At 45.4% G+C, this 25,236-nt stretch overlaps 2 protein-coding genes across 3 annotated transcripts in view; both read left to right on the forward strand.

Moving 5' to 3' along the window:
• The window catches only part of ELP6 (elongator acetyltransferase complex subunit 6), a 78,717-nt gene extending 71,690 nt beyond the window's left edge, over positions 1 to 7,027 (forward strand). The window contains exon 7 of the mRNA XM_070359398.1: positions 6,898 to 7,027. Within this exon, the coding sequence (XP_070215499.1) occupies positions 6,898 to 6,993 (96 nt within the window). The 3' untranslated portion in view covers positions 6,994 to 7,027. The remainder of the gene's footprint in view (positions 1 to 6,897) is intronic.
• Positions 6,977 to 25,236, forward strand: part of SCAP (SREBF chaperone) — a 50,032-nt gene continuing 31,772 nt past the window's right edge. For both annotated transcript variants that reach the window (XM_070359395.1, XM_070359396.1), the window contains exon 1: positions 6,977 to 7,117. In XM_070359395.1, the coding sequence (XP_070215496.1) occupies positions 6,996 to 7,117 (122 nt within the window). In that variant the 5' untranslated portion in view covers positions 6,977 to 6,995. The remainder of the gene's footprint in view (positions 7,118 to 25,236) is intronic.

Raw genomic sequence — 25,236 nt, forward strand, 5'->3', positions numbered from 1 at the left:
AGGAGATCTCAGCAACTCCTAAATACCTAGTGGATCAAAGAAGAAAGTATGTGAGGAGTTAGAAAATACTTTTGAGATGAATGAAAACAAAACAAAAATTCACAAATACAGAAGCTGTGGGATACAACTACAGTTGTGTTTAGAGGGAAATTTACAACTGTTAGTGCCTGTATTAAGAAAGAAAAAACAGATCAGTAACCTTAAGAAACTAGAGAAAGAAGAAAAAGAAGCTAGAAAAGATAAAAATAAACCCAAAACAAACAGAAGGAAGAAAATAATAAAGACTAGAGTGTAAACAAATGCAGAGAAACTAGGAAAATAGTGAAGTACATAAAAGCAAGAGTTTGTTTTATTAAAAGATCAACAGAGAATAAGAGGAAGCTCAAATAACTGGAATCATTACAGAAAGTGGGGACGGGACAGTACCACTAACCTTCAGTAATAAAAATGACTATAATACTATGAACGGCAAATATTATGCTAATAAATAAGATAGCCTAGGTGAAATGGACAAATTTCTGGAAAGAAACTAACAAAATTTATTCAAGAAGAAATAGAAAATCTGAATAGACTTGACAGATAAAGAGATTGAGTTAATAGTTTAAAAACTTCCCACACAGAAGGAAAAAGCCCAAGATCAGATGGCTTCACTAGTAAATTCTGTCAAATCTTTAAAGAAGATTTAACTAGTATTGACTGGACAGACTTTTGTTAGTAAAGTAGTCTCTGTTTTTTAATATGCTGTCTAGGTTGGTCATAGCTTTTCTTCCAAGGAACAAGTGTCTTAATTTCATGGCTGCAGTCACCATCTGCAGTGATTTTGGAGCCCCCCAAAAATAAAGTCTCTTCACTGTTTCCATTGTTTCCCCAGCTATTGACTATGAAGTGATGGCACTGGATGTCATGATATTAATTTTCTGAATGTTGAGTTTTAAGCCAGCTTTTTCACTCTTCTCTTTCACTTTCATCAAGAGGCTCTTTAGTTTCTCTAGGCCCTTCACTTTCTGCCATAAGTGTGGTGTCATCTGCCCATCTGTATCTGAGGTTATTGATATTTCTCCCAGAAATCTTGATTCCAGCTTGTGCTTCATCCAGCCTGGCATTTCGAATGATGTTGATGTATTCTGCATATAAGTTAAATAAGCAGGGTGACAGTATACAGCCTTGATGCACTCCTTTCCCAATTTGGAACCAGTCTGTTGTTCCATGTCCAGTTCTAACTGTCGCTTCTTGACCTGCATACAGATTTCTCAGGAGTCAGGTAAGGTGGTCTGGTATTCTCATCTCCTGAAGAATTTTCCACAGTTCATTGTGATCCACACAGTCAAAGGCTTTGGTGTAGTCAATAAAGCAGAAGTAGATGTTTTTCTGGAACTCTCTTGCTTTTTCCATGATCTAGTAGTGAATGTTGGCAATTTGATCTCTGGTTCCTCTGCCTTTTCTAAATCCAGCTGGAACATCTGGAAGTTCACAGATAATGTACTGTTAAGCCTGGCTTGGAAAATTTTGAGCATTACTTTATTAGCGTGTGAGATGAGTGCAATTGTGCGGTAGTTTGAACATTCTTTGGCATTGCCTTTCTTTGGGATTAGAATGAAAACGGACTTTTTCCAGTCCTGTGGTCACTGCTGAGTTTTCCAAATTTGCTGACATATTGAGTGCAGCACTTTCACAGCATCATCTTTTAGGATTTGAAATATGTCAACTGGAATTCCGTCACCTCCACTAGCTTTGTTCATAGTGATTCTTCCTAAGCCCCACTTGACTTCACATTCCAGGATGTCTGGCTCTAGGCAAGTGATCATACTACTGTGGTTATCTGGGTCATGAAGATCTTTTTTGTACAGTTCTGTGTATTCTTGCCACCTCTTCTTAATATCTTTTGTTTCTGTTAGGTCCACACCATTTCTGTCCTTTATTGTGCCCTTCTTCGCATGAAATGTTCCCTTGGTGTCTTTAATTTTCTTGACGAGATCTCTAGTTTTTCCCATTCTGTTATTTTCCTCTATTTCTTTGCATTGATCACTGAAGAAAGCTTTCTTATCTCTCCTTGCTATTCTTTGGAACTCTGCATTCAAATGGGTGTATCTGTCTTTTTCTCCTTTTCTTCTCACTAGCCATTAGGGAAATGCAAATCAAGATCAAATAAGATACTTATACACTCCTATTAATCCGGCTAAAATAAAGAATAGTAGCAATACCAAATGCTGGTAAGGATGCCAAGAAACGAAGTCGCGTCTGGTGGAAGTGTAAAACGGTGTGGGTACTCTGGAAAATACGTTGGCAGTCTTAGGTTGTATAGTACGTTTTATGTTTCCTAGCAGTTTCACTTCTGGGTATTTATTCCAGAGAAAGGAGATAGTAAATATTTGTGGTAAGAATAAGCATGATGGGTCCAGTGTGGCTGAAATTTAGGGGAGATGGTAAGGCTTTTCAACAAATGATCTTGGAAAGCTTTGAGACAGAGCCTGCAGTCTATGTCGTTTTTTGCATCTCTTTTCCTACTCTCTCCTTGGGGCTTTGACACATTTATTTTTCTTGGTTGAGTGTTTAACTTTTGTGAGTTGGTTGAAGAGAATTTTAAATGCTGAAAGTTTGGTGAATATAGGCACAAAATAGACCATCATCTCTTTTTTAAAAAAAATAATGTTCTATGTTAATGTATGTTACGTGTATGGATTTTTCTAAAACTTGAGCATCTGTGATCTGGTTTGGGGCTGGTTCAGAATCACAGGTTCGCCAAGCTCGTGACACAGTGGCACCCGTCTGCCTCCCCAGCCTGCCCTCAGGGACTCCTCCTGTTCTTTGTGCCCTTTGTCCTCTGAGCCAGTGGGTCTGACTTGATCTGGGCTTGTCCTCTCTGTAGACTTCCTCCAGGGCTGTTCTTTGTTCTGGTTCCAATAGTTTTTTTTCTTTATACATACAGCTCTATGCTGCTGCTAAGTCGCTTCAGTCGTGTCCAACTCTGTGCGACCCCAGAGATGGCAGCCCACCAGGCTCCCCCGTCCCTGGGATTCTCCAGGCAAGAACACTGGAGTGGGTTGCTATTTCCTTCTCCAATGCATGAAAGTGAAAAGTGAAAGTGAAGTCACTCAGTCATGTCCGACTCTTCTCAACCCCATGGACTGCAGCCTACCAGGCTCCTCCGTCCGTGGGATTTTCCAGGCAAGAGTACTGGAGTGGGGTGCCATTGCCTTCTCTGATACAGCTCTATAATTTTGGTCTATAACAACAGAGCCCTTTGTTTTTGCTTGTAGCAGGGTCTCCCGTGAAGGCATTGGACAAAATCATTTACATTTTTGTGTAATAGGTCCACTCAGGCCCCCAGGGCCTCCATCCCTTCTACATATTGTGTCTATTTTTAATTTTTAAAAATTATTTCAAGTCACTATTTTTTATTTTTTTAATTATGTTTTTAATTTTTTAAATTATTTTTATTGTGTTAAAGTATGTATAAACATAAAATTTGCCATGATAACTATTTTTAATTGTGCAATTCAGGGACATTAATTACATTCACAGTGTTGTGCAGCCATCACCATTATCTATTTCGAAAACTTTTCATCAAGCCAGAAAGAAGCTGTAATTAGTAACTTCCTATCCTGTCTGTCCCCAGGCTCCTAGTAACCTCTAATCTGTCTTCTGTCTCTATGAATTTTCCTAATCTAGATGTTTCTTATAAGTGGCATCATATAAAGTTTGTCTTGTTGTGTCTGCCTTATTTCATTTAGCATGTTTGCAGGATCTATCCATGTTGTAGTGTATATCAGAACCTCATTCCTTTCTGTGGCCAAATAACATTCCACTGTATGTGTACATATCACATAAAAACTGTTGTGTCTCTTTAAATTTGAGAAGCTGAGTTCAGAGTGTAGATTTTGAGCTGAAGAAATTTATAAGTGTGGGGCAATATAGGAAAGAGAAAATTTCAGTTCAGGTTGGATAAATTGGGCTTTGGAATAGCTTTGTGTCAAAGTGAACATAGTGGAGGAAAGATAAGTTAATTCTCTTGCCAGGTCCAGGTAGGTGGGCTGTGTAAGGAACTAGAATTTGGACTTCTTTTTTTGTTTGTTTCATGATTTTGTTTTCCGGGTGCTATGAAAATGAACAATTCAGTTCAGTTCAGTCGCTCAGTCATGTCCGACTCTTTGCGACCCCATGAATCGCAGCACACCAGGCCTCCCTGTCCATCACCAACTCCCGGAGTTCACTCAGACTCACGTCTACCGAGTCGGTGATGCCATCCAGCCATCTTATCCTCTGTCATCCCCTTCTCCTCCTGCCCCCAATCCCTCCCAGCATCAGAGTCTTTTCCAATGAGTCAACTCTTCGCACGAGGTGGCCAAAGTACTGGAGTTTCAGCTTCAGCATCATTCCTTCCAAAGAACACCCAGGGCTGATCGCCTTTAGGATGGACTGGTTGGATCTCCTTGCAGTCCAAGGGACTCTCAAGAGTCTTCTCCAACACCACAGTTGAAAAGCATCAATTCTTCAGCGCTCAGCTTTCTTCACAGTCCAACTCTCACATCCATACATGACCACCGGAAAAACCATAGCCTTGACTAGACGAACCTTTACTGGCAAAGTAATGTCTCTGCTTTTGAATGTGCTGTCTAGGTTGGTCATAACTTTACTTTGTAATAAAGATGAATGGGAACTGAAAATGACTAAGATCATGTCAGAAATGACTTGGACTTGGTGCAGAATGAAGGGAGATGTTTTTGTTTCCTCATATTAGTAATTTCATGTATAAGATAACAGAAAAGGCCTGAGAAGAAGATTAGGATTAGTAGGATCACAGTTTCCTGGTGGACTTGGTTTGGGGACCTTTAAGGGAAGAGACGTGGGGCTTGGCAGAGGACTGAGGTTGGAAAAGCTCCAGCTTGTTCCTGACAGTGTCTTTCCACAGACAGGCTTCTCGTTAGAGTTTGTTTCCCCCTTGGGGCAGGATGGAGGGTTAGGGGCGTGGGAGCAGAAAGGTCGCTTCCCCAGAGTCCTGGGTTATGCTGGTGGGGAGCGCAGCTGCGGGGTCCTTCTGCGGGCCCTGGCCTGGGACCTTCGTGAGCTCTGGGGCTGCAGGTGAGCCTGGGGAATGGCTGGGCTCTTGTCAGCAGCTCTGCTACTTGGGCAGAGCTGTCACTTGCTGGCTCCCCTGCCTGCTGCCTTTTGAGTTGACCCACAGAGGCTCAGTGTCGTGTTTGCTTAGAAGGTTCTTGGACTGGAGGATTGCACGCATGCTTGTGGCTTGTGCCTCCAGGCAGGCTGATGGAGTGAATCCCTTCTTGTTAACTGGCTGTGGTGTGACTGCTCTTGCTTCTCTTTTCTGGTCTCACACTTCTGAGGCATCACCTCTTTGGCCTGGGTTTCATCAGTGAGCCAGATCACGCTGAGACACACGTCCAGCACAGACTGGAAAATAGCAACACGGAACAGGAGAAGTAGTTTTTTTTTAAGAAGTATGGTTTTATTTTTATTTGTTAGTGTCGTGGCTGCGCTGGGTCTTCATTGCCGTGCGCTGGCTCTTTTCCAGTCGCAGCAGGTGGGGGCCGCTGTCTAGCCGTGCTGTGTGGCCTCTCCTTGCCGCAGCTTCTGGTGCTGTGGAGCGCGGGCTGTCAGTGTGCGCGCCTTCCGCAGTTGCGGCTCATGGGCTTCAGTACAGTGCTCTCAGTGGTTGTGGCCTGCGGGCTTCGTTGCTCCACAGCGTGTGAAATCTTCCCAGACCACGGATTGAACCTGTGTCCCCTGCATTGGCAGGCGGATTCTTAACCACTGGACCACTGGGGAATTCCAGAAGTAGATTTAAACGTGAATTTCATTGGAGAGCTCAGCAGGGAAAGGAATTCTAGATCTCTGGGGCTTTCTGTTAGAATTTTATATTCTGATTTTTTGGGGTGTAAGTTTCTCTGTTGGGAAGCAAGGCACAGACAAAACAGAGGTTTAATTGGAAGGATATGGAATGGCCGGAAGGAAGACCTAATGAGTCTTCAGAAAGGACTGGAGCCAGAGCAGTGCAGTGATCTGGGAGCTGGAACCTCTCGGAGGATTCAGTACCGCCATGTCCAGTTTTGCTTCTTTTTGTCAGAAGTCAAATTCCAGGGAGACAGACATGACCAGCCTGATGGGGGTCAGGGAGAGGACCTTAACTGACAGTCCGTACAGGGTGGATCTTGTGCAGAAAGCTAGTGTTCTGAGTCGTGCTGGGCGCTGTCCCTCAAAGAAGGAGACAGCTTGGGCAGCAGGAGCAGAAGGGGCCCTCTGCCCCACATGTTCCCAGAGCAACGGGGGACCAGAAGCAGAGACTTCCACCTTGCAGTGCAATTTGTTTTATGTCAGGGGCCTAGGCTTTTTGGTGTTTTTACGTTGAGGGCTGACCTCACTGAACGTTCTTTATCAGTGAATCACTGTTTGTGCAAGAAATGTGTTTTTTGAGGGGTCAGTCCTTGAAGGTTTTTCCCAAGGATTTCTCTTGGTCTGGCCTTTGCACAAAGAACAGGGGGGAGGGTTTCCAGAAAGTCCATTTGGCTGAGAGCAGCTGAAGGTGCTGTCGATTACACAGGCATGCTCTCCTGTGCCACATATGAGAACAATGCCCTCTCGAGGGAGTGGCCTTTTTAAGACAGTGCCTAATGTGGAAGATGGTTGAGAGTTTGTTACTAGAACTAGAGGGGCAGTTTTTTGGTTTCTTTGGTTAGACTTATTTGGACACTGCCCACAGTCACTAGGAGCTGACCAAGATTATGCACATGTGTATATGCATGTGTGGGCTGGAGTTGATGTCTCCAGCTCTTGCCTGTACACATCCTGATTGGGTCTCCACATCCGTGCCACCTCCCCTGGGTGCCCTAGTGTTCACAGCCAGGTATTCTTTGCTAATTTGCTTTTCTCCCTTCTTGCCAGGTGTCTGCAAATGGTGTACATTGTCAGTTCCATCCAGCGTGTGCCAGGCTGATCCATGGTCACTTTCCGGGATGGCAGCAAGGTGACTTCAGCTGAGGATGACCCTGACTGAAAGGCTGCGTGAGAAGATATCTCAGGCCTTCTACAACCATGGGCTGTTCTGTGCGTCCTACCCCATCCCCATCATTCTCTTCACGGGGCTCTGCATCTTAGCCTGCTGGTATGTTTCCAAGTTGCCCTGTATATGGTGGGCCAGTCGACCTCCTAACCCTGACTGTTGTGTAGCCCTTGGACTGTGTCTTTTTACACAGTGGAACTTGAGGTTCATCCCGGCCCACCAGTGGGAAGCTCTAGTCCTGGGGTGGAAGCCACTGCACTAGAACAGTCCAGGCTCGCCCTAATTTAGTAAGTCGCCAGATTTGTTCATATTATTGAGAATTTCTCAAAATAACGTTGAGATGTTTCTAAGAAACTGCAAGATGAATAAAAGCGTGATCTTTTAATTTTCCTTCTCAGCAGTGGTAGCTTCCTTTTGGTATCTGGTTAAGAGCAGGAGCCTTGGAGTGTTGCAAGAACAGTCCACTTCAACAATTCTTGGGATACCATCAGTGTTGCAGGCTAATCCCAGGATAGGGTTTTCTACATACGGGCCTGTCATTGCCTCACGCGGGATCTTTTGTTGCATGGACTCTCTAGTTATGTGTGGGCCCAGTACTTGCAGTGTGCGGGCTCTCTGGTTGTTGGACTTAGTTGTCTTGCAGTATGTGGGGTCTTAGGTCCTGGACCAGGGATCATACCGGTGTCTTCTGCATTGCAAGGTGGATTCTTAACCACTGGATCACCAGGCACCTCCCTCTTCAGTCATTTTCTTGTGTTCCTGGGGAGCCTCCTTCTGACCTGGTTGGTCCCTGGGCCCGCCGCACTCACCAGCACTGAGAGCTGTGCCGCCCTCTCTCCATGTCTGTTGCGCTGTCCCAGGGCCCCGGAGAACCCTAAAAGCTGTGGCTGATGAAGACACTGTAGAAGGAGAGGCTTGATGTAAGGTGATAACCAGGGGTCCCCTTTGGCTTGCAAACACTGACAAGAAAAGAGCCTACCTCGTTGTCCTTGTCTCTGGGAAGAATTCTGGTTTCCAGATTCATTGCACATCTAATGTTTATAGAAGTTTACATTGCTGTGCTGGAAGAAAGATGGTTCGGTTGTTAATGATCCCAAGTTCTTCCTTAATTAGGACAAGGAAAGATGAGCATATTCTTGAGAATTTCCTGCTGGGCGCTTCAGCAGGTATATAATTAAACGTCTCGTTGATCCTCAGAAAAACCTTGGGAAATGGTCCAGTTATATTTCCATTTAACCAAAGGGAGGATGGAGGTTTAAAGCTTGCCTAGTCTACACAACCAATGAGCAGGGAACCGAGTTCAGATCCAGGCCAGGGATCCTGGTGCCTGCACCTGTGGCACTGTGTCCCCCGCTCTTGTCACTCTGGTTCAGTGTATTTGTTTAAACTTTGTTAATTTGTGTTGTACATGATAAGATGCTTGTGGCTTTATCCTGCACCTGATGAATTAGAAGTGTTCTGAGAACCCAGCTCTTGGTTTTGCTTGTATTCTTTCCTTTAAGTCAGTTTACACATCTCTGTCTTTGAGAATCATCCTTTTCTAGGTCTGGCTCATGTGCTTGGACAGTGATTCTTAAAGCTGCTCTAGCATCAGAATCACCAGGAGGGCCCGTTAAACGAAACTGCCGGGCTCTACCCCAGAGTTTCTCGTTCCTCAGGTCTGAGTGAAGCCAAGAATGTGCGTCTCTAAACAACTTCCCAGGCCAGGGGTCTACATGCTGAGAACATTAGACTGTGTGTCTGTCTTGAAAAGTTCTACCACATCTCAGCTAAAAGTACTTTTTATTCTGACTTCTGGAGCAGTGGTTTGTGGGGACACTCCTGGTCGTTATTGCTCCTGTCGCCTTCTGTAGGGGTGGGTGGTGCCCAGCTCCCCTGTCCTACATCCTCACTTGTGTGATAGCCTCTGTGCATGTGCCTCTGCACCTGGGAGGGCGCTAGGTAAATCTATAATGGATGAGCACCCTGAGTTCAGCTTGTCTTCTCAGTGGGCAGTTGAAGAGGTAGTTGTGACTCCCTTTCCACAAGGACAGCTCTAGTAACAGAAAGGAAAGGGTGTTTCTTCTTGCCATTCACCTTTGGAGGATTGGATTTGGCCAGCTGGGTCCAGACAGCTTCCCAGACAGGGAGTGTGTGATGGGGGCAGCAGCTGTGAGTGTAGCTGGGTGCAGCTGGGATTTATCTTTGAATGAATAATTTGATATCACACATGTGTTTCAAAACAAATTGTCCTTGGATTTATGATAGGGGCCTCTGGTATGAAAACTTTCTGACCTTTGTGGCTAAGGTCTCAAGTATGGAAGATTCCATGACTCAAGGTGAATTCGAATGGGGCTGGGGATAGGGGAAGAGGCAAATGTGATAGTATTTAGCAACCAGTGTAGCCCAGTTGCAGAAGAAAAGCAAAAAGCAAGGGAGAGAGGGAAAGGTATGCTCACCTGAATGCAGAGTTCCAGAGAATAGCAGAGAGAGACAAGAAGGCCTTTTTCAAAAGAAAGAGAGGAAAACAACAGAATGGGAACAACTACTGATCGCTTCAAGAAAATTTGAGATATCAAAAGTACATTTCATGCAGTGATGGACATAGTAAAAGACAGAAGTGGTGAAGACCTAATAGAAGTAGAAGAGATCAAAAAGAGGTGGCAGGAATACACATAAGAACTGTACAGAAAAGATCTTATTGACCCGGATAACCACAATGGTGTGATCACTCACCTAGAGCCGGACATCCTGGAGTGTGAAGTCAAATGGGCCTTAAGAAGCACTGCTGCCAGTAAAGTTAGTGGAGATGATGAAATTCCAGTAGAGCTACTTAAAATCCTAAAAGATGATGCTCTTAAAGTGATCCGCTCAGTATGTCAGCAAATTTGGAAAACCCAGCAGGGGCCACAGGGCTGGAGAAGGTCAGTCTTCATCCCAATTTCCCAAGAAGACAGTACTAAAGAATGTTCAAGTTCAGTTCCGTCGCTCAGTCATGTCTGACTCTTTGCGACCCCATGAACTGCAGCACGCCAGGCCTCCCTGTTTATCACCAACTCCCAGAGTCCACCCAAACCTATGTCCATTGAGTCGGTGATGCCATCCAACTATCTCATCCTCTGTCGTCCTCTTCTCCTTCCCTCAATCTTTTCCAGCATCAGGGTCTTTTCCAGTGAGTCAGCTCTTCGCATCAGGTGGCCAAAGTATTGGAGTTTCAGCTTCAAAATCAGTCCTTCCAATGAACACCTAGGACTGATCTCCTTTAGGATGGATTGGTTGGATCTCCTTGCAGTCCAAGGGACTCTCAAAAGTCTTCTCCAGCACCACGGTTCAAAAGCATCAATTCTTTGACACTCAGCTTTCTTTATGAACGCTCAAACTACTGGACGGTTGCAGTTATCTCCCATGCTAGTAATGTTATGCTCAAAATTCTTCAAGCTAGGCTTCAGCAGTACTTGAATCAGGAACTTCCAGATGTATAAGCTGGGTTTAGAAAAGGCAGAGGAACTAGAGATCAAATTGCCAACATTCATTGGATCATAGAGAAAGCAAGGGAATTCCAGAAAAACATCTACTTCTGTTTCATTGAGTATGCTAAAGCCTTTGACTGTGTGGATCATAACAAACTGTGGGAAACTCTTCAAGAGATGAGAATACCAGACCTGTCTCCTGAGACAGGTTACCTGTTACCTGTCTCCTGAGAAACTTGTATGCAGGTCAAGAAGCAACAGTTACAACCTTATTTGGAACAACTGATGTTCAAAATTAAGAAAGGCGTACGTCAAGGCTGTACATTGTCACCCTGTTTATTTAACTCATATGCAGAGCACATCATTCGAAATGCTGGGCTGGCTGTTACAAGTGGAATCAAGATTGCTGAGAAAAATATCAACAACCTCAGGTATGCAGATGATACCACTCTAATGGCAGAAGGCAAAAGGAACTAAAGAGCCTCTTGATGAGGGTGAAACAGGAGAGTGAAAAAGCTGGCTAAAAGTCAGCATTCAAAAAATGAAGATCGTGACATTTGCTGCTATGACTGCATGGCAAATAGAAGGGGAAAAGGTGGAAGCAGTGACACATTTCCTCCTCTTGGGTTCTGAAATCACTGTGGATGGTGACTGCAACCTTGAAATTAGAAGACAGTTGCTTCTTGGAATGAAAGTTATGACCAAGACTGTGTTAAAAAGCAGAGACATTACTTTGCCAACAAAGTCCATCTAGTCAAAGCTATGGTTTTTCCAGTAGTCATGTATGGATGTGAGAGTTGGACCATAAAAGAAGGCAGAGTGCCGAAGAATTGATGCTTTTGAACTGTGGTGCTGGAGAAGAGTCTTGAGAATGCATTGGACAGCAAGGAGATCATACCAGTCAATCCTAAAGGAAATCAGTTCTGAATACTCATTGGAAGGACTGACACTGAAGCTGAAGCTCCAGTTCTTTGGCCACCTGATGTGAAGAGCCAATTCATTGGAAAAGACCCTGATGCTGGGAAAGATTGAAGGTAGAAGGAGAAGAGGGTGACAGAAGATGAGATGGTTGGATGGCATCACTGATTCGATGGACTTGAACTTGGGCAAACTCCTGGAGCTGGTGAGGGACAGGGAAGCCTGGCATGCTGTAGTCCATGGGGTCACAGAGTCGGCCTCAGCTTGGTGACTGAACAGCAGCAGCAGCCCAGTTGCAGTCAAGCTGGGCGGATGCCTGTCTTAGATCCCACAGGTGTGTCTGGCGGAACATCAGTCCTGGGAACGGGTGGGGGCCCTCAGGGTGGACTGGGCTGGTGAGAGGGAGTGGAGACTCATGTTCACTGAGCACTGGCTTCGTGCACAAGCACTTCCACACATGCTGTTTCATTTGCTCACCTGACATCCTTGGAGGAGGTGGTTATTAGCTCCTCTGCTGATGATGAAGCTTGTACGGCGAGATAGTAAGTGGTGTGCTGCAACTGGCAGGTCTGTGTGGTGGATCCACATCTGTGGTTTCTCCACTTCACTGGGGTGATGTGAACTTTATGAAGAACACTTTGGTGCTGTTAACTTTCACTGCAGGGGTCTGCTCCTTGACCAAGAAGCTGGAGAAAGAGAGTCTCAGTTGCAGTGTGCCAGGATCTGCCTAGACAGAGGACAGAGAGGCTTTTTGAGGTAGTGGCCCTACATAATAGACGTTGAGGAGAGTGTATGCAGTTGAGTTTTATAGCTACCTCAATGAAGATGGCTGTAGTATATACCAAGAGCTGTGCCAGACGGTAATGCCGAACACAGACCCTCCCATAGTCTCAGCCTGAGAGAAACAATTGCAGTGCCACTGGATTTTTTTTTTCTTTTAAGTTTGTGTGTTTATTATTATTTAAAAAATAATTTTTGTATATTTCTGTTGGCTGCACTGGGTCCTCTTGCTGCACGGGCTTTTCTCTAGTCGCTGTGCGCAGGGCTACTCTGCAGTTGTGGTATGGGCGTCTCATTGTATGGGTCTCTCTCGTCACAGAGCACGGGCTCTAGGCACGTGACTTCAGTAGTGCTGGCGCACAGGTTTAGTTGCCCCTTGGCATGTGGCATCTTCCTGGACCAGAGATCAAACCCACGTGTCACGCGTTGGCAGGTGGATTTTTATCCGCTGAGCCACCAGGGAAGCCCCTGCAGGGTGGATCCTTAACCACTGGACTACCAGGGAATTCCTGTAATTTTTGTTTTTAATTGAAGGATAGTTGATTTATTATGTTGTGTCAGTTTCTACTCTACAGCAAAGTGATTCAGTTATCCATGAATACATACTATTTTTCATATTCTTTCCATTATGGTTTGTTACAAGAGATTGAATATTTTTCCCTTTGCTATAGAGTAGGACCTTGTTTTATCTATTTTTTAATATGGTAGTTTGTATTTGCTAATCCTAAACTCCTTATGTATCCTTCCCCTTTCCCCATTGGTAACTGGTTTTAAATTTCTATGTCTGTGGGTCTGTTTCTGTTTGTAAATAAGTTCATTTGTGTCATATTTTAGCTTCCGCGTATAACTGATACCATATAGTACTTGTCTTTCTCCTGCTGACTTCACTTCGTATGATTATCTTTGGGTCCATCCATGTTGCTGCAAATGGCGTTATTTCATTCCTTTTTATAACTAATATTCCTTTTTTTTTTTTTTTTAATGTGCTACATCTTCTGTATCCACTCATCTGTCCATGGGCATTTAGGTGGTTTCCATGTCTGGGCTCTTGTAAGGAGTGCTTCTGTGAACCTAAGAGTGCCTGTTACCTTTTTGAATTAGCGTTTGCTCCAACTATATTCCCAGGACTGGGATTGCTGGATCGTATGGTAGCTACAGTGGAAGTGAGAAATAGATTTAAGGGCCTAGATCTGATAGACAGAGTGCGTGATGAACTATGGAATGAGGTTCGTGACATTGTACAGGAGACAGGGATCAAGACCATCCCCATGGAAAAGAAATGCAAAAAAGCAAAATGTCTGTCTGGGGAGGCCTTACAAATAAGGCCTGTGAAGAGAAGAGAAAAGCAAAGGAGAAAAGGAAAGATATAAGCATCTGAATGCAGAGTTCCAAAGAATAGCAAGAAGAGATAAGAAAGCCTTCCTCAGCGATCAATGCAAAGAAATAGAGGAAAACAACAGAATGGGAAAGACTACAGATCTCTTCAAGAAAATTAGAGGTACCAAGGGAACATTTCATGCAAAGATGGGCTCGATAAAGGACAGAAATGGTATGGACCTAACAGAAGCAGAAGATATTAAGAAGAGGTGGCAAGAATACACAGAAGAACTGTACAAAAAAGATCTTCACGACCCAGATAATCACGATGGTGTGATCACTCATCTAGAGCCAGACATCCTGGAATGTGAAGTCAAGTGGGCCTTAGAAAGCATCACTACGAACAAAACTAGTGGAAGTGATGGAATTCCAGTTGAGCTCTTTCAACTCCTGAAAGATGATGCTATGAAAGTGCTGCACTCAATATGCCAGCAAATTTGGAAAACTCAGCAGTGGCCACAGGACTGGAAAAGGTCAGTGTTCATTCCAATCCCAAAGAAAGGCAATGCCAAAGAATGCTCAAACTACCGCACAATTGCACTCATCTCACATGCTAGTAAAGTAATACTCAAAATTTTCCAAGCCAGGCTTAACAGTACATTATTGGTGAACTTCCTGATGTTCAAGCTGGTTTTAGAAAAGGCAGAGGAACCAGAGATCAAATTGCCAACATCCACTGGATCATGGAAAAAGCATGAGAGTTCCAGAAAAACATCTATTTCTGCTTTATTGACTGTGCCAAAGCCTTTGACTGTGTGGATCACAATAAACTGTGGAAAATTCTGAAAGAGATGGGAATACCAGACCACCTGACCTGCCTCTTGAGAAACCTGTAAGCAGGTCAGGAAGCAACAGTTAGAACTGGACATGGAACAACAGACTGGTTCCAGATAGGAAAAGGAGTATGTCAAGGCTGTATATTGTCACCCTGCTTATTTAACTTATATGCAGAGTACATCATGAGAAACACTGGACTGGAAGAAGCACAATCTAGAATCAAGATTGCTGGGACAAATATCAATAACCTCAGATATACAGATGACACCACCCTTATGGCAGAAAGTGAAGAGGAACTCAAAAGCCTCTTGATGAAAGTGAAAAGTGGAGAGTGAACAAGTTGGCTTAAAGCTCAACATTCAGAAAACGAAGATCATGGCATCCGGTCCCATCACTTCATGGGAAATGGATGGGGAGACAGTGGAAACAGTGAGAGACTTTATTTTTGGGGGCTCCAAAATCACTGCAGATGGTGACTGCAGCCATGAAATTAAAAGACGCTTACTCCTTGGAAGAAAAGTTATGACCAACCTAGATAGCATATTCAAAGCAGAGACATTACTTTGCCAACAAAGGTCCGTCTAGTCAAAGCTATGGTTTTTCCAGTGGTCATGTATGGATGTGAGAGTTGGACTATGAAGAAGGCTGAGCGCCAAAGAATTGATGCTTTTGAACTGTTGGTGTTGGAGAAGACTCTTGAGAGTCCCTTGGACTGCAAGGAGATCCAACCAGTCCATTCTGAAGGAGATCAGCCCTGGGATTTTTTTGGAAGGAATGATGCTGAAGCTGAAACTCCAGTACTTTGGCCACCTCGTGCGAAGAGTTGACTCATTGGAAAAGACTCTGATGCTGGGAGGGATTGGGGGCAAGAGGAGAAGGGGACGACAGAGGATGAGATGGCTGGATGGCGTCACTGACTCGATGGACATGAGTCTGAGTGAACTCCGGGAGTTGGTGATGGACAGGGAGGCCTGGTGTGCTGCGATTCATGGGGTCGCAAAGAGACACGACTGAGCGACTGAACTGAGCTGAATAATTAGTGCTGTCGAGCATCTTTTCGTGTGGTTATTGGCCATCTGTATGTCTTCTTTGGAGAAGTGAATAGAACGCTTTTAGTGGTTTCATTAGATGCCCAGGCTCCATTCAATTGCTTACCTGTATTGTACATGGAACGAGAGACTTATTCAGCTTGATGAAGGGACTGCTGCTTTTGTTCCCTCTGTCTGGCTCTAGCAGCTTCCTGAGCTGTGTGCCTGTTCATCACAGGGTCACCCTGGGAGCCATGAATGCTCTTTCCTTTGGGAAAATCTGATGAAACTTGTAGCAAGTAGGCACTGTGGCGACAGGTGTCTGTTTACATTTCCTAGAGCTAGTTAGGCCACCAGGATGCCCAGTAGCGGCCCAGCAAGGCAGAGGGTGCTGTTGCTTGGGCCTGCTGTGGGAAGTGGTGGGTGCACCGTGGCATGAAGGAACAGTGTCTGGGTGCCAGGCCAGCTGGGTTGCCGTCCCTGTGGGCCAGAGGTTTATGTGGGGGTCAGTGGGTCACTTGTGATTCCATAACGTGCTGCTCGTGGTTACAGAGGGTGAATTTTACCTTAGAGAGCAAGTTGGAATCACCATGAGACCATTCCAAACCCCCTGAGGGAGGTGAATCCTGCAGAGTGTGTGGGTATCCAAGTGCAGACATGGCCCTTTCCTCCTCCTTTTTCTCTGGAGCAAAGCAGCCCTTTCAGGCTGAGACTGGACGTCTCGGTTGTGGTGGCCTCTGCTCTCAACCTCTCTCTCCCGGTTTTCCCATGATTGTTGTGGACCCTTTGCAGGTGGGCACTCAGGGGCTTATAGAGCAGGCTCCTTCTTTCTGTACCCTGTGACCACTCTGAACATGATTAGATTCTTTTCATGAATGAGAAAGAAATCTGAGTAACAGAAGCCGGGTCTGCACCTGTGCTTTGAGACCTGGGCTGGTAGGCTGGGAAGGACGTCTGAGCACCGTGGACCTGTGTCCCCAAACCCAGATGCAGGAGCCCAGGGCCCAGCTACAGCAGCCGCTCCTGGGTCCTGTTCAGCACTCCGAAGCCAGAGGCTCCCTCCAAGCAGAAGTTACCTCTGGCCCTGCACACAAACTCCGGAAAAGCTCTGAAGGGCTTGGAGGAGATCAAAGGCGCCCTTATCAACCCAGACTTCCTCAAACAGAAGAGAGATCAAGAGATCTTAGAAGTTTCCCTTTGTAGACTTTCACCGCCCCACCCTAGTTCTATGCTGCTCTCCCCTGAGAAGGGGAGAGAGGAAGCACGTCTGACTGCTGGTGCCTCCGGAGGGGAGTCCTGTGCCACGCCCCCACGTGCCATCTTTCTGGGTGCTCTTCCTGTGTGTCTTCAGTGTCGCCTGAGCTCCCATCGTAACACCATCGTTACCCAGTGCAGCATGAAGGTGCAGGGCTGCCTCCTCAAAAAGCAGGGGAAAGTACCACTAAAGGTGCTGCAGTATGCTCAGATGCGCGTGGGTGAAAGGCTTGCTCCTGCCCAGTTGCTCCTGCCATCCATTGTGCTGTGGTGCAGCCAGCCTGGGATAAGCCACGGCCGACGCCTCACCCAGCTCCAGGACCCAGCAAGGTGTGCGCTGCTGAACACCTACTGGTTTTGGTCGGGCGCCTGTAGGCAGCAGCAGCAGCACATGGATACCTGGACTGGGAGGGGATGGCCAGATCCTGGGACACAGGTGAGCAGGGGCGCTGGTGGTCACGCACCTGTCCGAGGGTGGAGGGACCACCTGTGAACCTATACTCCACATCATGTGCCGTTGTGATGGACTTGGTTTATGAAGCACAAATCAAAAGATAGATTTGTTAAGAATTTCTGCATATCTACTGCAGAGCATTAAACCCCAAGCTCCAGGCCCTTCTGAACGTGGGGCCTTACGCAGCCACATAGGTGCACACCATGAAGCTAGTCCTTGGTACAGCGTCTGGTAGGTTAAAAATCAGCCTGCACATCTTGAACATCTTCCGTGTGGCTGGTATGAGGATGCGAAAGTTAGAGGGACATGTTCCCACCTCATATATCTTACATTAATTAAGCAGGTGAATTGAGGAGCAGTGTCTGCAGGTTGTCGTGGGAGTGTAGAAGAGAGGTGCCTAACTGCTTGGGTTGGAAAGATGAGGTGGCCTTGAAGGATACACGGGAGTTTGGTCAGCATTTAGTGGGTAGAGGGCATGTTTTAGTTTGGTCTCCCTGAGACAAGGATTTGAGTGCAGCTTATGCTTATGTAACTTATATGCAGAGTACATCATGAGAAACGCTGGACTGGAAGAAACACAAGCTGGAATCAAGATTGCTGGGAGAAATATCAATAACCTCAGATATGCAGATGACACCACCCTTATGGCAGAAAGTGAAGAGGAACTCAAAAGCCTCTTGATGAAAGTGAAAAGTGGAGAGTGAAAAAGTTCGCTTGAAGCTCAACATTCAGAAAACGAAGATCATGGCATCCGGTCCCATCACTTCATGGGAAATGGATGGGGAGACAGTGGAAACAGTGAGAGACTTTATTTTTGGGGGCTCCAAAATCACTGCAGATGGTGACTGCAGCCATGAAATTAAAAGACGCTTACTCCTTGGAAGAAAAGTTATGACCAACCTAGATAGCATATTCAAAAGCAGAGACATTACTTTGCCAACAAAGGTCTGTCTAGTCAGGGCTATGGTTTTTCCTGTGGTCGTGTATGGATGTGAGAGTTGGACTATGAAGAAGGCTGAGCGCCAAAGAATTGATGCTTTTGAACTGTGGTGTTGGAGAAGACTCTTGAGAGTCCCTTGGACTGCAAGGAGATCCAACCAGTCCATTCTGAAGGAGATCAGCCCTGGGATTTCTTTGGAAGGAATGATGCTGAAGCTGAAACTCCAGTACTTTGGCCACCTTGTGCGAAGGGTTGACTCATTGGAAAGGACTCTGATGCTGGGAGGGATTGGGGGCAAGAGGAGAAGGGGATGACAGAGGATGAGATGGCTGGATGGCATCACTGACTCGATGGATGTGAGTCTGAGTGAACTCCGGGAGTTGGTGATGGACAGGGAGGCCTGACATGCTGCGATTCATGGGGTCGCAAAGAGTCGGACACGACTGAGCGACTTCACTTTCACTTTTCACTTTCATGCGTTGGAGAAGGAAATGGCAACCCACTTCAGTGTTCTTGCCTGGAGAATCCCAGGGACCTGGGAGCCTGGTGGGCCCCCGTCTATGGGGTTGCACAGAGTCGGACACGACTGAAGCGACTTAGCAGCAGCAGCAGCAGCAGCTTATGTGCAAGATGGAATGAACAGTGGTCAGCGGGTGGGAGAAGGAGCTGGAAGGGGAGGTACATTATCCAGCAAGTTTACACCACGGGCCACCCCAGAGTCACATTCGGAGACACTGAGGAACAGTGCAGGTCTTCCGCCTCAGAGCTCCCCCTCGGATCAGGGGAGCTGCACCCTCTGCCAGGTCAGCAGACTCATTCCCTGCAGGGCCGCATAGGAAGGCCACGTGGAGCCCCTGTCACAAATTTTTCTTTGGTTGTTTTGTTTTATATGTTGTTGTTCAGTCACTCAGTTGTGTCTGACTCTTTACGACCCCATAGACTGCAGCACGCCAGGCTGCCCTGCCTTTCACCATCTCCTGGAGTTTCCTCAAACTCATGTCCACTAAGTCAGTGATGCCATCCAACTATCTTATCTTCTGTTGTCCCCTTCTCTCCTCCTCCCATCACTCTTTCCCAGCATCAGGGTCTTTTCCAGTGAGTCAGCTCTTCGCGTCAGGTGACCAAAATATCGAAGCTTCAGCATCAGTCGTTCCAGTGAATATTCAGGGTTGATTTCCTTTAGAATTGACTAGTTTGATCTCTGTGCAGTCCAAGGGACTCTCAAGAGTCTTCTCCAAAACCACAGTTAAAAAGCATCAGTTCTGCGCTCAGCCTTCTTTGTGGTCCAGCTCTTACATCCACCATGACTATTAGAAAAACTATACCTTTGACTATACAGACCTTTGTCAGCAAACTGATGTCTCTGCTTTCCAGTAGGCTATCTAGGTTTGTCATAGCTTTTCTTCCAAGGAGCAAGGGTCTTTTAATTACATGGCTGCAGTCATCATCTGCAGTGATTTTGGAGCCTAAAAAAATAAAGTCTCTCACTGTTTCCATTTTTCCCCATCTGTTTGCCATGAAGTGATGGGACCAGATGCCATGATCTTAGTGTTTTGAATGTTGAGTTTTAAGCCAGCCTTTTCACTCTCCTCTTTCACCTTCATCAAGAGCCTCTTTAGTTCCTCTTTACTTTCAGCCATTAGGGTGGTATCATCTGCATATCTGAGGTTATTGATATTTCTCTTGGCAGTCTTGATTCCAGCTTGTGCTTCATCCAGCCTGGCATTTCGCATGATGTACTCTGCATATAAATTCAATAAATATGGTGACAATATACAGCCTTGACAATATACTCCTTTCCCAATTTAGAACCAGTCTGTTGTTCCATGTCCAGTTCTAACTATTGCTTCTTGATCTACATACAGATTTCTCAGGAGGCAGGTAAGGTGGTCTGCTATTCCCATCTCTTTCAGAATTTTCCACAGTTTATTGTGATTCACACAGTCAAAGGCTTTTGCATAGTCAATAAAGCAGAAGTAGATGTTTTTCTGGAATTCTCTTGCTTTTCCTGGATCCAGTGGATCTTAGCAATTTGATCTCTGGCTCCTCTGCCTTTTCTAAATCCAGCTTGAACATCTGCAAGTTCTCAGTTCACATACTTTTGAAGCCTAGCTTGAGGGATTTTGAACTTTACCTTGCTAGCATGTGAAATGAGCGCAGTTGTCCAGTAGTTTGAACATTCTGTGGCATTGCCCTTCTTTGGGATTGCAATGAAAACGGACCTTTTCCAGTCCTATGGCCACTGCTGAGTTTTCCAGATTTGCTGGCATATTGAGTGCAGCCCTTTAACAGCATCATCTTTTAGGATTTGAAATAACTCTGCTGAAATTCCATCACTTCCACTAGCCTTGTTTATAGTAATGCCTTCTAAGGCCCACATGACTTCACACTCCATGATTGTCTGGCTCTATGTGAGTGATCACACACCTATGGTTATCTGGGTCATTAAGACCTTTTTTGTACAGTTTTGTGTATTCTTGCCATCTCTTAGTATCTTCTGCTTCTGGTAGGTCCCTGCTGTTTCTGTCATTTATTGTGTCCATCTTTGCATGAAATGTTCCTCGTTAACTCTGATTTTCTTGAAGAGATCTCTAGTCTTTCCCATTCTGTTGTTTTCTCTTCCTCTTTGCATTGTTCATTTAAAAAGGCTTTCTTATCTCTCCTTGCTATCCTCTGAAACTCTGCAGTCAGTTAAGTATCTACCTTTTTTGCCTTGCCTTTCGCTTCTCCTTTTTTCAGCTATTTGTAAGCCCTCTGCAGACAACCATTTTGCCTTCTTGCATTTCTTTTTCTTTGGGATGGTTTTGGTCACCACCTCCTGTACAGTGTTAAGAACCTCCATCCATAGTTCTTGAGGCACTCTATCAGATCTAATGCCTTGAATCTGTTTGTCACTTCCACTGTATAATCATAAGGGATTTGATTAAGGCCATACCTGAATGGCCTAGTGGTTTTCCCTATTTTCTTCAACATAAGTCTGAATTTGGCAAGAAGGGGCTCATAGTCTGAGCCACACTCAGCTTCAGGTATTCTTTTTGTTGACTGTATAGGGCTTCTCCATCTTTGACTGCAAAGAATATAATCAGTCTGATTTTTGTACTGATCATCTGGTGATGTCCATGTGTAGAGTTGTCTCTTTGTATTGTTGGAAGAGGATGTTTGGTATGACCAGTGCATTCTCTTGGCAGAACTCTGTTAGTCTTTGCCCTGCTTCATTTTGTACTCCAAGGCTAAATTTGCCTGTTCCTCCAGGTATCTCTTTTTTTTTCCCCCTCCAGGTATCTCTTGACTTCCAATTTTTGCATTCCAGTCCTCTATGGTGAAAGTGGCATCTTTTGGTGGCGGAGGGGGAGGAGGGTGGTGTTAATTGTAGGTCTTCTTGGTTTTAACCCTTTTAAAATGTAAAAATCACTTTGAACTCACAGACCACATGAATACAGGACATGAACTGTAGTTTGCCGACCCCTAATCTGTACAATAATAACATGAACCACCGACTGGGCTGCTTCCAGCTAGCATTAATCCTCAGTTGGCACTTGGGGCCCGTCTCTGTGAGGCAGAGAGGCCTCCAGCAGCAGTGGAACACTCTCAGGTGAAGAGATGCCAGTGCTGGCAGCTGGAAATTGAGCCAGCATGTCCAGAGATCAGATGAGGGGGATCAAGGGTAGGGCAGCAGCAGGCCCTGGAGAGGTGTTGGGTGGCCAGCCGTGGGCTCTGCAGGCACAGCAACAGAGAGGTGTGTGGGCTGGGAGGTGGGGAGATTCAGAGTGTACTTGTACCTGATGAGGAAACAAGTGATTTCAGCAGGAGAAGCAGGAAGTCTAGCTAGACTAGTGCATTACTCCAGATAAGAGTTGATAGCTGTTGCTCAGTCTAAGGGGAGGCCCTGGAGGTGGTGAGATGTGGCCAAGTCTGGATGTATTTTGAAGATGGAGTCTTGGGATTTTTCTGAGCACCAGGTGTGGAGTGTGAGAGAGTGCAAGCTCAGAGTGCTTGGTCTGAGCAGCTGGATGGGTGGAGCTGAGACAGGAAATTCAGGGAGGGGTTTGAAGACTTGGTTCCTTCCTTGTGCCCCTGTAAGGTCAGAGTAAGCCACGACAGAATCTGGCTTACTGAAACGAGTTTGCAGAAGCAATGTGGGGTGGTGGTAGAAACCTCCAGTTTCTATCTTTGGTCTTTTTTTTCTGACCTTGATAAAGTGAGTGCTTTTGCTTGTAAAATTGCCCGACACTTTTTTTCCAAGCATTCCTTTTGGTCTCGCATTTGGTAGCCATGGATGGTGATGATTACCTTGCATTTTGTATTTCTGTAGAATCTTTTTCTTGTGCTTATATTAAAAGGAATTTATGGTCATTTTTGAAAAAAAAAACAAAACAAAACTGTAATACCAGATAGTATAGCATGATATTAAGAGAGTGGACTCTGGGCCCAGACTGCCTGTGTTCACATACTTGTTCTGTCACTTTCCTGGGGGAGATATAGCTTCTGCGTGCCTCATTGGGCTGTGGTGAGGCTTAACTGAGCAAAAAGATGGAAGGCACTTGGCACATCGCAGGTTCTCAGAGACGGAAAGAGGCAGGTTCATGGTCAATGGTAAGGACCGTTTTGGGATGAGTATGGGGCTTTTTGGTAGCTCCTAGGAGGGGAGGCCAGAGAAGGCAATGGCACCCGACTCCAGTACTCTTGCTTGGAAAATCCCATGGACGGAGGAGCCTGGTGGGCTGCAGTCCATGGGGTCGCTGTCAGACACGACTGAGTGGCTTCCCTTTCACTTTTCACTTTCATGCGTTGGAGAAGGAAATGGCAGCCCACTCCAGTGTTCTTGCCTGGAGAATCCCAGGGATGGTGGAGCCTGGTGGGCTGCCATCTATGGAGTCGCACAGAGTCGGACACGACTGAAGTGACTTAGCAGCAGCAGCAGCAGGAGAGGCCTTATTAACCTGGACTTTGGGGGGAGCGGAAGGACTTCCTGTGGAAGGAATACTGCAGCTGAGGCTTGAAACTGAGTTATCTTGAAGAAGAAGGGGCAAGAGCCAGGGGCAGCGCCTCAGAAGCAGAAGGGGAGTTGTATGTGGCTCCAGGACAAAGTTGGAGAATGACCCACCGTGAGCCATTTTAAGCATTTCAAGGTCTGTGGCTGTTTCCGAATAGATTTCATCCTAAGAAAGTGGATGCTCTGGGGTGTGCTGCCCTTCTTTTTTTTTCCTGCTAGAATGTTTTGCTGTTGTTTTTGTTTAGTTGCTAAGTCACGTCCAAGTCTTTGCAATCCCATGGACTGCAGCATGCCAGGCTTTCCGGTTCTTTACTATCTCCCGGAGCTCGCCCAAGTTCATGTTCATTGAGTCAGTGGATCCTATCTAACCATCTCATCCTCTGTCACCCCGTTTGCCTCTTGTCTTCAGTCTTTCCCAGCATCAGGATCTCTTCCACTTAGTCGGCTCTTCGGATCAGGTGGCCAAAGTATTGAAGCTTCAGCATCAGTCCTTCCAGTGAATATTCAGGGTATTGATTTCCTTTAGGATTGACTGATTTGATCTCCTTGCTGAAATGTTTAAACTCCTGGAATTCACAGATGTTTTAAATATTTCAAATCTTGAGAAACAGGCTGCCTTCAGTTTAGTGAGTGTGTTTTGAGCAGCTACTGTGTGGAAAGTGAATGTAGATAAATACAACATATGGCCCGCCTTCATCTCTAGTAGAGCTAGAGCTCCAGCAGCCTTACCTCTGGGCCCTGGACTCCTCTCTACACCCCGGGGTCAGCCCAGCCCTTGTGCACAGTTTTCCCCAACAGAACCTTAGCTAAGTCCAGAGACAGCTCTTGATACCTGCTTCCAAACAGGTGAACCTTATAGCTTTTGGAAGCAGCAAGAGAAAAGCAACTCTTCACATAAAAAGAATTTTCAATAGATTAATGGCTGATAGAAACCATCAGTTTAGTTCAGTCACTCAGTCTTGTCCAACTCTTTACGACCCCATGGACTGAAGCATGTCAGGCTTCCCTGTCCATCAGCAGCTCCTGGAGCTTGCTCAGACTCATGTTCATTGAGTCGGTGATGCCATCCAAGCGTCTTATCCTCTTTCGTCCCTTCTCCTCCTGCCTTCAGTCTTTCCCAGCATCAGGGTCTTTTCCAATGAGTCAGTTCTTTGCAGCCAATGGCCAAAGTATTGGAATTTCAGCTTCAGCATCAGTCCTTCCAATGAGTATTCAGGACTGATGTCCTTTGGGATTGACTAGTTTGATCTCCTTGCAGTCCACTGGACTCTCAAGAGTCTTCTCCAGCACCATAGTTCAAAAGCATCAGTTCTTCAGCACTCAGCTTTCTTTACAGTCCAACTCTCACATCCATACATAAGTACTGGAAAAACCATAGCTTTGACTAGATGGACCTTTGTTGGCAAAGTAATGTCTCTGCTTTTTAATATGCTGTCTAGGTTGGTAGCTTTTCTTCCAAGGAGCAAGCGTGTTTTAATTTCATGGCTGCAGTCACCATCTGCAGTGATTTTGGAGCCCCCCAAAATAACATCTCTTACTGTTTCCATTTTCTCCCCATCTATTTGCCATGACGTAATGGAACTGGATGCCATGATCTTAGCTTTTTGAATGTTGAGTTTTAAGACAGCTTTTTCACCATGGAGGCATTTAAAGTCCTGAAAGGAAAAAACTCAACCAAGAGTTCTATCTTGTGCAAAACTGTACTTTGGTAATGAAGGAGAAATTAAGGCATTTTCAGATAAACAAAAGCTGAGCAAATTTGTTACCACTGGACCTGCCCTACAGGTTGAAACCATAAGAGAAAATAAACACTAGTAAAGATGATCAGTATTGCTGTGCTTTTGGTTTGGTTTGTAATTTCTTTCTTTGTCTTTTGTGATTTAAAGGGCAAGTGTATTAAGTGTAACGTAAAAGCTGTGTTGATGAGAATAAATGTATAAAGTGTAATCTGTGGCAGTAACAGTATAAAAGGGAAAAGATGGGATGTACTGTCAGAGTGCATACTGTGGATGCTAAGCTCTCAGTCAGTTGTCTTATTTTCACAATTGCTGATCCTTTCTTCTGTCTGCTCAGATTTGCTTTTGAACTCCTCTGTAATAATACTATTCAGCCTAGATTGTTACAAGGTTTTGTTGTCTTTTTTTAATTTTTGGCTGGGCTGAGTCTTTGTTGGTGTATGTGGGCTTCTCCCTGCACTGGGTTCTCTTGTTACAGAGCGTAGGCTCTAGGGCGCATGGCTTCAGTGGTTATG

Source organism: Bos mutus, chromosome 22 (assembly GCF_027580195.1).
Source record: "Bos mutus isolate GX-2022 chromosome 22, NWIPB_WYAK_1.1, whole genome shotgun sequence".
NCBI classification, from domain to species: domain Eukaryota; kingdom Metazoa; phylum Chordata; class Mammalia; order Artiodactyla; family Bovidae; genus Bos; species Bos mutus.